At 38.7% G+C, this 13,517-nt stretch overlaps 1 protein-coding gene across 5 annotated transcripts in view; it reads right to left on the minus strand.

Moving 5' to 3' along the window:
- Nucleotides 1-4,919: 4,919 nt before the first annotated feature.
- The window catches only part of PIE1 (SNF2 domain-containing protein / helicase domain-containing protein), a 34,758-nt gene continuing 26,160 nt past the window's right edge, over nucleotides 4,920-13,517 (minus strand). For all 5 annotated transcript variants that reach the window (XM_088887410.1, XM_010244496.3, XM_088887409.1 and 2 more), the window contains 2 exons: nucleotides 7,113-7,636; nucleotides 4,920-5,931 (listed from right to left, as the gene is read on the minus strand). In XM_088887410.1, the coding sequence (XP_088743536.1) occupies nucleotides 5,499-5,931; nucleotides 7,113-7,636 (957 nt within the window). In that variant the 3' untranslated portion in view covers nucleotides 4,920-5,498. The remainder of the gene's footprint in view (nucleotides 5,932-7,112; nucleotides 7,637-13,517) is intronic.

Here is a 13,517-nt window from a genome sequence, read left to right on the forward strand (position 1 = left end):
CGACCCACTGATAGGCCAAACCGACCTAATCGGTTTGAGTCGGGTTGGGTCGGTTTCGGTTTTGCTCCTGTACAAAAAGACACCTAATTGAATTCTAATTGTAATTGCCTAATGGGTTGCCTATTTGGTGTAAAAGACTATAGAAAGTTAGAAACTATGATAGATTGCCAATTCTAATTGTAATTGCCTAATGGGCCTTCTAGTTCTAATAGAAGACTAGTTATAGTTAAGTAGAAAATTACTCAAACTAGAAACTACCGAACTAGTAGAAGACTAGTTCGGTTCGGGTCGGGTTGGTTTCAGTTTTCACACAAGAAAACCGAAACCAACCCGATATATCGATTTATATATTTGCCCAACCCGAAACCGCCCGATACTGATGAAAATCCGGCCGACTCGGGTTGAATCAGTCCGGGTTGGTCGGGTTGGGCATTCTTATGAACAGCCCTACTTCTCATCGCAACCAAACAAACCATAAAGGACTGAAGTGAAGTCTTGAAATTAATTGGGCTTGACCGTGCCAACTTGTTCAATGGATGCACGGTTTTAACAACGTCTATTCTTGAAAACCAAAATTAGTAGAATCCCTTTTACTTGTCTAAAAGAGGAGCTGAAGTAAGGCTGCATTTCTCATTCCTTGTAATTCTTTTAGCAATTAAAATGCCTCAATAATCTGCGCCCCACCACCCAGCACCCCACAAATGCCCCACACGACAGGAGTGCGCCACATGTCCAGATGCACGATTTTGTGCTTCCCGCGTGTGGGGCTAATAGGACAGCTGTTAGCTCGTCCCATTATCTCCAAAAACGAGCCCAAACCCCATTTCGCTATTCTTGCTCCTGCCCTCACTCCGAGACTCGAGCCTAAGAAGCGAGAACCCCCTGAATTCCGTTCTACACTTCTACTCCATCCATCCGAGCTCAGATTCAGCTCTCTCTCTAGCACCGGCGAGGGCTCCGGCCACTTCACTGTTGCGAGGTGCTCTCCAACTCTCTCATATCTTTCACACTCTTTTTTTAGGGTTTGATATTTATTTATTTTTTCATTTCAAGACAGAGGAAGTGAGTTTAATCACCCACCACCGGCCATCTCTGGCAACCACCGGCCATCTCTGGCAACCACCGGCAAGTGCATAATTGAAAGTGCTTAATCTGTTTGGGTGCACTCAGGTATGTTTGTGCATGTTAGAAACACTAATTTGTTTTGTGAAACATCACATTTGAGCCATATTGTGAAAAAGAGAGAGAAAAGAAAAGCTCACCACCTGATATGCACTTGCCGGTGGTTGCCAGAGATGGCCGGTGGTGGGTGATTAAACTCACTTCCTCTGTCTTGAAATGAAAAAAAAAAAATGTCAAATAAAATCAAACCCTAAAAAAGTGTAAAAGATATGAGAGAATTGGAGAGCACCTTGCGACGGTGAAGTGGCCGGAGCTCATGCCGGTGCCAGAGAGGGAGCTGAATCCGAGCTCGGATAGATGGAGAAGAATGGGTTCAGGGGTTCTCGCTTCTCAGGCTCGAGTAAGGGTAAGAGCAGGAATAGTGAAAATGGGGTTTGGGCTCATTTTGGAGCTAACAGAGCGAGCTAACGACTGTCCTGTTAGCCCCACACACAGGAAGCACAAAATCGTGCATCTGAACATGTGGCACACTCGGAATGCCAATTGCAGCCTAAGTCTGCAATTAATTGGGCCTGACTCTGCCAAACTTGCTCAAGCCACAGACTATATTGTTTAATGGGATGCCTTAAAGTGAGCTGGTGGTGCCCTTCTTTTGGAAAGTAAATTTGTTTGTAAAACCCACTTGTCCAAAGAGGGATTGAAGTAAGTATGAGAAATAATTGGGCCTGACCCTTCCATGTCCCGGGCCCACCCAGTAGGACAAAGGCTCAAGTGCAATCCATCCCGGACAACCTGTACCTGTCCTGCCAGAGTTAATGGAATGTCTTAAATTGGGCCATTATGTTGGGCAACGAGTATGATATTCTACCTTGTAGTTTTGTACATTGTATTTGAAATAATTTATTTGTTAGTCTTATCTAAGAAAACTGGTTGGACAACAAGTCTTGAGGAATGAATTTCTAACGTTAGTTGAATACATACAAGCAATATATATATATATATATATATTAGGGTTGCAGATTGGTAACCATGAACCCACATGGTATCAGTTCGGAAAAAGTAGGGCTGAGTTGAAGTTCAGGTTAAGGTTAGGGGAAAAGTATTAACCTGACTTAACTTTGGGTTGGATTAGGGTTGAAGCTTGATTAGCCCGACCCAAATCTGACTTAACTTTATATTTGCATATATAGATATTATATAAATATATTTATGCATGTAAATACTTATGGATGCTTATTCATTATTCATGCATATATTTATATGCAACTATGCATCCATAAATGTATATATCTATATTTTTTCATTGTAAGCATTATGTATTTATGTATATACATATATATATATATATTTATCTATCTATACATGTATGCATGCATATTGTATGTAAAAAATTTTAAGTTTAGAGGTAATTTCTTTTAACCCATGCTCTCTTACACATAATAATGCTAATATTGAATTAACATGGACCCTTAGGCTATGTTTGGTTTGAAGGAAAAGGTAGGGAAAGAAAATGAAAGGTAAGGAAACCTTTATATAGGTTTCCCTATCTTTCCCTTCCTTTCCCTACCTTTTCCTTCAAACCAAACAGTCTTAGAGTCTAGGAAATCAGTAGACCTAACCCAGCCTGATTTGCACCCCTATTCGTAGTGTGGGTGATCATCACCCAGACTGGGCTTGGCCTAGTACCTATTATACGGGGCAAGCTTGGAAGTGGGCCCAGCCCAGCCTGCATCTTGGGCATGAATGGAAGACAAGGCTTGGTTTTACACATTTTAGGTCTGGGCTTAGCACCAGTAATAAGCCTAGGCCCAGCTTAGCCCACACTCCAGGCCCTAAATATAAGCATAGGCCTCTCCCTATATATAGGGATGGGCTTAGCATAAACATAGGGATGACGATCATGGGTTGGGCCCAGACCGGCTCTGCCTACACCCAGGACCTGATATATATGTCCGGGCTTGGACCGGCCCACACCCCGGACCTGATCATATATGTCCCGGTTTGGGGCTTGCCCTATCACACCATATTATATTTTTTGAGTTCTATTTGATTGTGTTTCCTAAACAGTTTCCATCTACCCTGGCTATAGAGGAGTCCGGATCTCCTGCCCACGAGAACTCTGTTCATGTTTAGCGGAGCCACACATGGAGAACATCTCATCCTCTGCATAGTATTATGTAGGGGGAGATATTCCTAATTCACGGGGGGTAATGTATTGTGGGTAGGCGTGGGCAGGTGATCCTGACTCGCTATAGAGGCCTCCATCCTATTTTTTATGGAAGCATTGAAGTTGATTTATGTTTGATGGAGTTGGGGAGGCTTCCATCTAATCAGAATCAGGATGAATTACTATGTGGGATCTCCTGCTAACAAAACACGTTCCAACACCCTACCAACTTGATCTGATACAGTGACACTGCATATCACACTGTAAAACTGGGGCCCACCATAAAAGTGGGATCTGTCATGTATGAGATGTATGGTGTCAGATGATGTTGGTAGGATGTTGGAACATATTTTGTTGGCATGTTATCTGGTCTCATGTTGTCCATATTTTCATCCATTAAGCTATATCTTGACAGTCTCTAAGACCTACCGCTGCATTCTCAGTGAGACGGGCGGGATTTAGTTTTGGTCTCCTTTTCCGGAAGACGCATTGATTACATTGATTCCATATGTTCCATAGAATGCATACCACTTTTCACCATTCAAGCTTTTCATTATTCTTTCAAACCATGTAATCACATCCTCTTTGTTTTGGGCCCGAGTTGGTGTTCAACCAGGCGCAAGACCAATGCAGATTCTTCTTCATCCATGCCCACCAGATAACTGGGGTCTATAATATATTGCACCCTCGAACCTATAGCCTTTCTTTGTGGGGAGCTTTTTCATGCTAAGGAGTACATGAATATTTTTAGGTTTGGTTGGATTCTCAATTTTCTTATAAATTATTTTTTTGTAACTCTCACTATTCTTTCATCCTCTCTATTTGGGCTGCATTGGAGCCAAGTGACAGAGACACGGAGTTGATTGTGAAGTTTGCGTTATTGCTAGGTCTCCACCATAGGAGGTCATTTTGGTTTGATTATTCTTTCATCCTCGATCTCCACCATAAGAGCCTGCCCAAGTTTCATCCCTACTTGAGTTTGGGGATTTGTAGGCTTCAACTGTTATCCCAAAATTCAAAATATTGGTATTATAGCAAAAAGGCAAAGTTTAAGAGATGTATTAGAACACACTTTTCAAATGCATGGATATGGTGAAAACATTAACATAGGCAATGTCTTTTCTACACAGGTTGGCCATGTCACCCCACAATACATATGAGAAGAACGTCATCGGGCACTCACTTTGTTGTTTCTATATAATTCGCATGATAGAATGCCTAGGATTCAACTAACAGCTGATCTCATTAGAGCATATAAATCCTTCTAGGAAGGTTTTGATTGAGAAAGAAAACCAACATAATGGACCACCGGTGAAGGCATCTGCTATGTAACTGTATATTTCACCAGAGCCATAGGAATAAAGAATACTTCTAACGTTCTTTGATACTTGCAATGTGGATCAGCCTTCTAAATTTGCCCAGTTAATAGAAGCAACAGGAAAACAAATAAAAATGCTTCCGCGCATAAGATTTCCAGTTTAAGTTGGTGCTAAACCCAGTTCTTACAAACTCCAATTCTTGTCTGTCACAAATGGTCGAAACTAGTCCATACCCACAACAAGGAAAGACCTAGACTAGTTTGGATATGATCAGGTCAATTTTGAAAGCTGTAGTTCTCAGTTTGGATGACTTTGGTTAAGAAATGGAAATATCAATTAATTCCATTAGGATCCAATAAGCAAGAAACTCAAATAATTTCCGTACTCATTTTCCCTCTGTTTTCTTCTTTTCCTTTTTTTTTAAGGAAAAATAAGCCTATAAAAAAGATACTGATTTACAGAAAATGAGATTTCCCTGTGAAAAAAATAATTTAGGGAAATACCATATATCCATGCACCCTCCTGCAGATATGCTATACATCTTCCTGTTCATACCCGCCCCAATTTCACCCATTTCTCACACGTTAACAGAGATGAGCCATAGACGAACTGCCTGGATTGTCTCAAAAAGAATGCACAATTGGTTGACCAGACCGCATTCCCAATTACAGACAGGGCAGTTGTGAAGGCTAACTGATTGCTGCACCAACCAGAACTAGAACGTGTATCTCAATTCAATGGCATTCCTGATCACCACCCGTGTCCTAGAATTTATGGGCTACAGCACCGATCAGTTCTGAGGTTCCAACAACCTAGTGACCAGATTTCCCCCAAAATATGCCAAGCTGCATGATAAGAATATCCCGAGGGTCCACGTCTCAGAGGTATCCTTACCCAATGTCGACAGTTTCAGGCAATGTACAATCATCGAGGTCTGAGATGAAACCTGGGTCATAGTGATACGGAACTGATGCAAGACCCTCCATCTCTGGAACTAGATTGTCATCAATGCCAAAATGCAGATAGCCACTGCTATCACTGTCTTCAGTGGCTTCAGTGGTGGGGACTGGCAGATTAACAGAATCAAAAGCAACTTTTCTGGGTGAAGGAAGTGGTGGTTTGCGGATCTGGTGATCTTCTTCGCCATGCTCTATTGTTCTTTGAATCTTGAATTTAGACGGCTTGGTGGAGTCCATGTTGGAGGCCTTGTGCTTGCCCAAGTACTGTGGTTTTGACATGGATCTAGATCTAACATCACATGTTGGGAAAGCTGACACAGCCCAAACATGAGCTTCACCTTCAATGCAAGCTCTTGAAGCCACCCTGAGTGATAAATTATACAAAACTCAGTAAATTTCATAAAATTCAATCAGATAAAATACCAAGGGACTTTATTCACATGATGACAGATAAGGCAACTTCAAAAGCCAAAATGCAAGTACGTCTGCACTCCATATTCATTTAAATAGGATTATGATTCCATAGAATGGGGATCCAGGCATGGTCCTACCCAGTTCAATTAACTTTTACCATAAAAAAGGCCATTGCCTAATGTTGGTCCCAAGCTATATAGGGTCTTGGGAGAGGTAGACTGGGTACAGTCCTAACCTTTGTTTGTTTGCTTGTTTTTTTTTATAGCAAAAGTGGCCGCAGGCTGCCCCCAGACTCATACCTGCATTCTCATGGGTGCCAGTCCAAATTAAACAAACAAGATTGTTATTTCAGTAGTCATGAGCAGATGGCAGACAAGTTAACAATGTATATATGTCTAAAGGCCAAACCAGCTCAAAGTCCAGTATGAGCCCCAAGTACCAGCACACCAAAGTTGCATGAATACATTCATTCCTCCAACCTCCAAGAATGTGTCACAAACAAATATAAGAAATGGTTAAACAGATGAAACTATTTAACTAACTTCGTTAGTTTGATCAAGAGTGGGCAGTGTTTTGAAACCTAGTCCAGAGGTTTAACCATTTTTCCCTCGGGATCAACATATCAGTGCTTTAATCATCCAGGTCAATGGGTCAGCCCAATATGTCATTAATACAAACATTTCAAAATGAAATTATAAAAACCAAGTAACCCACTGAATGGTTCAGACAGGTCAATGGCAGAACTGCCTCGGTTGACAGGTCATTCCCAAAAGCCGTTGATTTTGGTCAGAAAACCGCTGACCCGGGCGGTTAACCATTCGACTAGTCAATAGGCTTTTGTAAGCAGGTTAGAGGTTGATCTGAAGCAGGGATGTGACCAGCTGAATGACAGGTTAAAAAATGGAGGTTGAGTGACCAGATCACATGATTATCCCCTCATGGTAGATAAACTGAACTTAAAATACTGGAGTTCAAGTTCAACTCAACAAAGCTTTATCAAATCTATTTGGTTTCCAGCACAAATCCTGCCTCATTAGTCCACCCTACCAAGGCTCGAATCTTCAATTAAATTATGAAATTATCTACAAATTTTAACGATTGAAAGAAATTGAAACAGTTACAAACCCATACCTGAAACGGTCCTCTGCTATGTCATGGGAAGAACCTAGAAACACTTTTCCTACTGCCTGATCATCTGCTAAAGGTGGTGAATTTAAGCCACATATCGACAGATGAAGAAATGGTGGCAAAGGTGTTGAGCAATCATCACCGTCACCCTGGAATTCCAATGTTACCTCTAGCTGCTCAGATGTTGCCATAGTTTCATCTCTTTGATCTGAAGGAAATACCAGGTCATCCTGTTGTTTGCTATTAGCATCATGGAGGGCAGCTGCTACTAACTTGCTATTCTGCCCTACAATTGCAAGGTTAATACTCCCTGGTGGTTCCCTGGTAAATCTCCCAGAGATATAGATGGGAGTATAGGACAAATAGCTTCCACCAGAATAAAGGCCACTCTGTGACACACTATGCCTGCGATCACTGCGGGATCTCACCCTCCATACAGAAGAAAGCATGGCTGTGAAGTGCTTCTGAAGCAGTAATTCATTATCTGGAAGCTCACTGGCCACATCTAATAGTGTGCGAATGTTTTCCTGCCACACAAGAAACTCCCAGTATGAGTACTCTCCCCTTTCTTGAAAAGATTGCATGTTTGCAACAAAATAAAGATTGACCTCCACCCACATCTAACTAGAATTCCTGGCACATGGAACTAGCATTCAAAATCTGATAGGCAGAAGTGCAGTATTATTGACATTAGGTGTCCACGTCTAACCAATGTAAAATTTAGTGCAGCGTTGCATGGACACAGACACACAGGCATGGGAAGCAGAATCTAGCAATTGGCTGGGAGTTTAACTCTGCAAGATGAAAAAGCAAGAACTTGTGGACATGTTTTTCTGAATAGTCCATGTTTTTCTGAATTCTTTCATTATATACCTATAGAATCCATGTTATACTGATTAAGTGCAGTATCAAACACAAGGCTATCTAAGCCCAACCAATGCGTCTGAATTGCATACGTGCACATTGCATTCAAATCACAAAATTGAAATATATACATGTGCACCTTCTTTTTTATGAAGACATACATATACAAATATAGTTACGCTGTCAAATATACACATAGTTCAAAGTTTTGGTTTCAATGGGTATTCCGCCATGTACAACGGGGAAATCTTGTAAAATTCCACTTACAATTTGTATCTAGGTCCTCAATGTAATCAATTTGCAAAGTTTGGTTGTTGGCCCCTGCACAGTAACTTATTGAACAAGGCTTTGTATATTTTTGTTCAGTCTAATACAATACTTTACCTTTTCTTACAAAAAGGAAAAATTTAAGAAATAGGGAAATTTAAAGTATTAACAAGCAAATCTATGAGAAATGTTAAAACATGTACAACTGCACGTTAAAACCTAAGAAAATGACATCCAAATATGTAAAAAAATCTATAATATTTTTCTTTGATGTATAACAATCAATAAAAGATAAAAATCTTAAATCGGCATCAATAGGAATTTGAGATTTATTATCAACCTCAAAACACCTGAAGCCATAGTTGTCAAGGCGATGCCTAGGCAACTAGGCACTTTTCAAAGAACGCCTCGCCCAAACGCCACAAAAAACTATGTTAGGCACATGCTTAGGGGGCTAAAGCAAATATATAATATATAAATATTTATTAAATAAAAATAAATACAAAATATATAATATTTTATTGGTTGTTTTAGTTTTTATAATAGAACCTGTTGCATGTTATCATGTTGTGCTGCTTGTGCGGAAAGTAAAAACAAAATTAATCTTCAAGGGTTTCACTTTGACAAATGAATCAAACTGAGGAAGAGGAGAGAACAACAGCCCTCCATTGTTCCCACACAGTCCTCCAAAGTCAAGGTGAGTTATCAGTTTTCTTCTTCTTCTTCTTCTTCTTCTTCTTCTTCTTCTTATTGTTCCCACACAGTCCTCCAAAGTTAAGGTGGGTTATCAGTCTTCTTCTTCTTCTTAGTTTTGTTCTCTGTTTCCTGGTTTAAAACAGTGGTTACGCCCTGTTTTTCTCCTCTTCCTTTTTGTATCTTTTCTCCATGTTTTTTGAATCATTTTATTGGACTAAAACAGGGGCTCCGCCCGCTTCTTTTGTTCTTAAACTTCTTGCATGTTTTCAGTTTTTTTTCCTCATTATTGGTGTCTGAAACAGGGCGGAACAGGGGCTCCACCCCTTCTATTATTCTTCATATTCTTCTTTTATTTTAGTATTTTTTTCACCAGCTTTTCTGGGTCTAGAACAGGGGCTCCGCCCCATTTTTTTGCTCTTAATTTCTTGCATTTTTCAGCTTTTTTTTTTTTTTTTGTTCTCATCATTGGTTTCTGAAACAGGGGCTCCGCCCCTTCTTTTCTTTATATTTCTTCTTTTATTTTAATATTTCTTCACCAGCTTTTCTGGGTCTAGAACAGGGGCTCCGCCCCCTACTTTTCTTCTTCATTTTCTTCTTTTATTTTAGTATTTGTTCCCTATGTATTGTTGATCTAAAATAGGGGCTCCACCCCCTTCAGTTCTTTCTAGTTCTAACTTCTAACTTGCAAGTTGCAACTCTAATATATTGTTTTGCCTACTTGAAGCAACACTTTAAGATATACAAGCACAAAGTAAGTGCAGAATACATAAAACCAAAAAAAAAACAAACTAGTTCAGAAGGGGTAGAAATCCATCGGCAAGCCTTATTTTTAAATTCCATCGCCTAGGCGCCTGGGCACCCCATGGTCACCTAGCCTCGCCTTGGCGCCTTGAAAACTATGCTGAAGCTTTATTTTTTTGGTTGAAATTTCTATACTAATGGTGTGTTTGGTTTGAAGGAAAAAGTAGGGAAAGGAAAGGAAAGATAAAGAAACCTTTACAAACCTTGTATAGGTTTCCTCCCTTTCCCTTCCTTTCCCTATCTTTTCCTTCAAACCAAACATAACCTAAGACTTCCAATCAGATTCAATACACCTAAAATGCTGAGACTTGATTTTTTGGATCAGAAAAGAAAGAGTCCCATGATCTAAAGTCTTCTAATCCCATTCACCAGCAAAGATGATTCATTATTGTACTTGCACAACTCGATCTGACTTTATTTTTTTTCTCACAGAAGTTCATGTAAAAAACATCAAACTGATTCAAATCAATGAGGGTTATTTTTTCATTTTTTTGATTGGTCAGTCGAGTTTTCTCATTAAAACCCCTAAAATTTATGTACTACTGAAATCTTATGTCCTTCAAAAGCTGCAGGCTGCCCATACAACTGCTGATGTCTGCAGGATTCTGGGCTAGCAAGATCGGCAGGAAAAAAGAACAATAACCCCTAATAGTTTTGACTGATGTTTTAAAACCTGAACCAGTGGCCAAATAAATTAGGTTGTGGGTTGACAGTTCAAACATCCAGGTCAAATTAAACCCACGATAACACTACAAGTCTACAACTATTAGATTGGGATCATAACAATCCTATGTTAATAAAGAGGGAGAGAAGGAAATAGGTTGAGAGAGTGGCTGTGGCAGAAGTGGCAACAATTACTTTTTTTCTTTTTTTTTCTGTTAATATATCTTTAATATATATTTTGACTTTTGTCTTTAATTTTATTGAGAAAATAGTTAATATGTTAATATATTTCATGCCTTTAATTTTAGGCACACTTGTAAGGACAGCCGTATGGGGAGATAAAACCATGTTAGCTCTCTCATTAATCCTTGTAATATGTACCTATTAATTTGCATTAGTAAATGCTCAGTTATTGATTAAATAATAATGATAATAATAATAATAATAATAATTTTACTAAAATCAAGCCAAGGTTTTAGTTAATTGGCTTGAATCATGATTGGTGAACAGTTCAAACGGTTTAGTGGCTCAACTGTCCAGGTTGATCTTTTTTTTTTTTACCAGGTCAGCTGTGTTTCCAACTTACTAACAATGAGTCCTTATTCCAATACCAACCTAGAAATTAGACGAGGGGGGGGGGGGGGGGCAATGACAAGGAGAGGTTTCTTGGTTTAGAAGAGAAAAGATGAATCTATCAACCTATTTAATTCAGTTATATACATAGTGATAAGAAAAGAATGTGAAAAGCAAGGTTCTAAATATCAATACAGGCCGATAAGCCGGGCATATTGGCCTGTATCGGTGCTTTTTTTGTGTTTTATTTTTTTCAAAACCGATTCAGAGGGGTTGGTTTAAGTCCCGGCTACCCTCTGAACCATGGACTGACCCGATACATCCCCTGTAGGGGTGTATCGGGAAGGCCCTGATACGATAATATTGGCTGATACATGATGAAATTTTGATCCTTGGTGAAATATAGAACTACCTGGGGACTCAAACACCTGTTTAGGGGTTGAAAGTTGTACTTAATTTTGTATTAATGAAGTTACCGTTTCCAATAAAAAATAAGAAAGGAAGAACCTAAAATTTTGTCTAATCACCACATTCTTCCACCTTTTCTTTTCTTCTTTTCCTATAACAAAAATAGGCCCTATATTTTTTTGAATTTTCTTTTCTTTCTTTTTCTTCTCATGAATATGTTGATTTTCTATACTTTAACATGAAGTTTATACCTTTTTTATGAAAATTATGGATACTTTAACCTAAAATTTTGTCTAATCACCACATTCTTCCACCTTTTCTGTTTTTTCTTTTCCTATAACAAAAATAGGCCCTATATTTTTTTTTTGAATTTTCTTTTCTTTCTTTTTCTTCTCATGAATATCTTGATTTTCTATACTTTAGCATGAAGTTTATACTTTTTTTATGAAAATTATGGATAATTATTAAGGAAATATGGTTATGGAACCTAGGGAGCTACCCTACGATATATATATTTTTTTACTTAAAAAGTCCACCTAGGCGACTAGGTAACAAGGCGTCCCCCTTTTACCTAGCTTCACCTAGGCACCTTGAAAACTATGCCATTACTACAAGTGTCAATGGGAGAAAGGAATACAGTCTAACTTTTTTCATATCTATCACGGGGTCCTCTTTAGTTTATTTGCTTGTAATAAGATTGTTAGTGGGTTAAATGATTTGAATAGCTAAACTCCTATTTGAGTGTCCATATGGGTTAAATGTTGCTAATTGCCAGTTTCAGGGCCTAAAGTGAGGTTTATAAAGAAAGATCATAGAAAGAACCATCAAAATTGAATTTTGAGAAGACAATGTGTGAAATTTAAGGGGAAAATTGAAGACATGAATTGGTGTTGGAGGTTTCTTATTTCTTATCCTCACTATTTCTTGTTAATGTTTTACGAGTGAAGATTCAGAAAAAGTCCATACCCATAAAGACTTTATCATACCACCCCTTGCATCCAGAACACATTCCCCATCATAAAACAGATCTAAAATTGCAAGTTTTGAAATGATTAAGAGCCAGTGCCTAGTCAACAAAGATATTCCCAACATCTTCATGTACACACACCCCAAAGGCCTCTCATGGCTGTCAAATTTTTTATTATTTCTTTATTGCCAAATTACATAGAAAATAGCAAAACGATCCATAGCTCATTATTTCCCAATGATCAAATCGGACAAGAAAAGATGACTTCCTCCATGGAGTTCGGTGGACCCAAGGCAGATAGAAGAGGAAGTAATAAAACTCCCAAATAAAAGATTTTTTTTTTAAGAAAAGTATTGCATTAGTATCAAAAGTATAAGGTCCTGTACAATGAGAAGCTGTACAAGTAAGACCAAAATTAGGACACCCCCCCCCAAAAAAAAAGTCCACCCTCAAAAAAAAACCAGAACAAAAAACATCTCTACAAACATCACATAGAGACACCCAGCTTCTAAGCTCTTCCAATATAAAGGAAATGCTTAGGTCAAAAAACAACGAGAAAGAGAAAACAAAAAAGAAAAAAGGTAGTTCACTAACGTTCTTTGTTAGATTTGCACATAATACATCTATTGTGCAGGTGCATACCCTTTCTTTTTATAGTTCTGTACAAGCGAGTACCTTATTAAGAAATTTCTTCCCTCTTGCAATAATCCCTCTCTTGTTCTTGCTCTCTAATACATATTTGTTAAAATTAATTAGACTCAGAGAAGCACTTAAAAAGGTTATTCACCTACAGCCTGGTTTAGATTAGACCTGTTCACGGGCTGGGCCGGGCCAGGCTTTGTCTATGTATCAACAGAATACAGTCAGGCCTGAGCCCAAGCCCAGCCAGAAATTTGAGAACAGATTTGTTTTCTTTTTTTATTCAATAAAAAAGTGTTTTATTTATATTAAAATCCCTCAAAGCTCAAAAATAATAAAAGATCTCACTATAAAAAAAAAGAAGAGGAACAAAGAAAAAATATTTTATATATAATTTTTATTTAATAAAAATGTTTTTATTATTTAATATAATATTATCAAGCCGGGCTCAGGCTCGGGCTGGGCTTTTTCGACAAAGCCCAAGTCTGCAGGCCTAAAATCATGCCCAACCCAACTTAGAACGGGCTGGG

Source organism: Nelumbo nucifera, chromosome 5 (assembly GCF_055504915.1).
Source record: "Nelumbo nucifera cultivar China Antique chromosome 5, China Antique-T2T, whole genome shotgun sequence".
In the NCBI taxonomy this organism is placed as follows: Eukaryota; Viridiplantae; Streptophyta; class Magnoliopsida; order Proteales; family Nelumbonaceae; genus Nelumbo; species Nelumbo nucifera.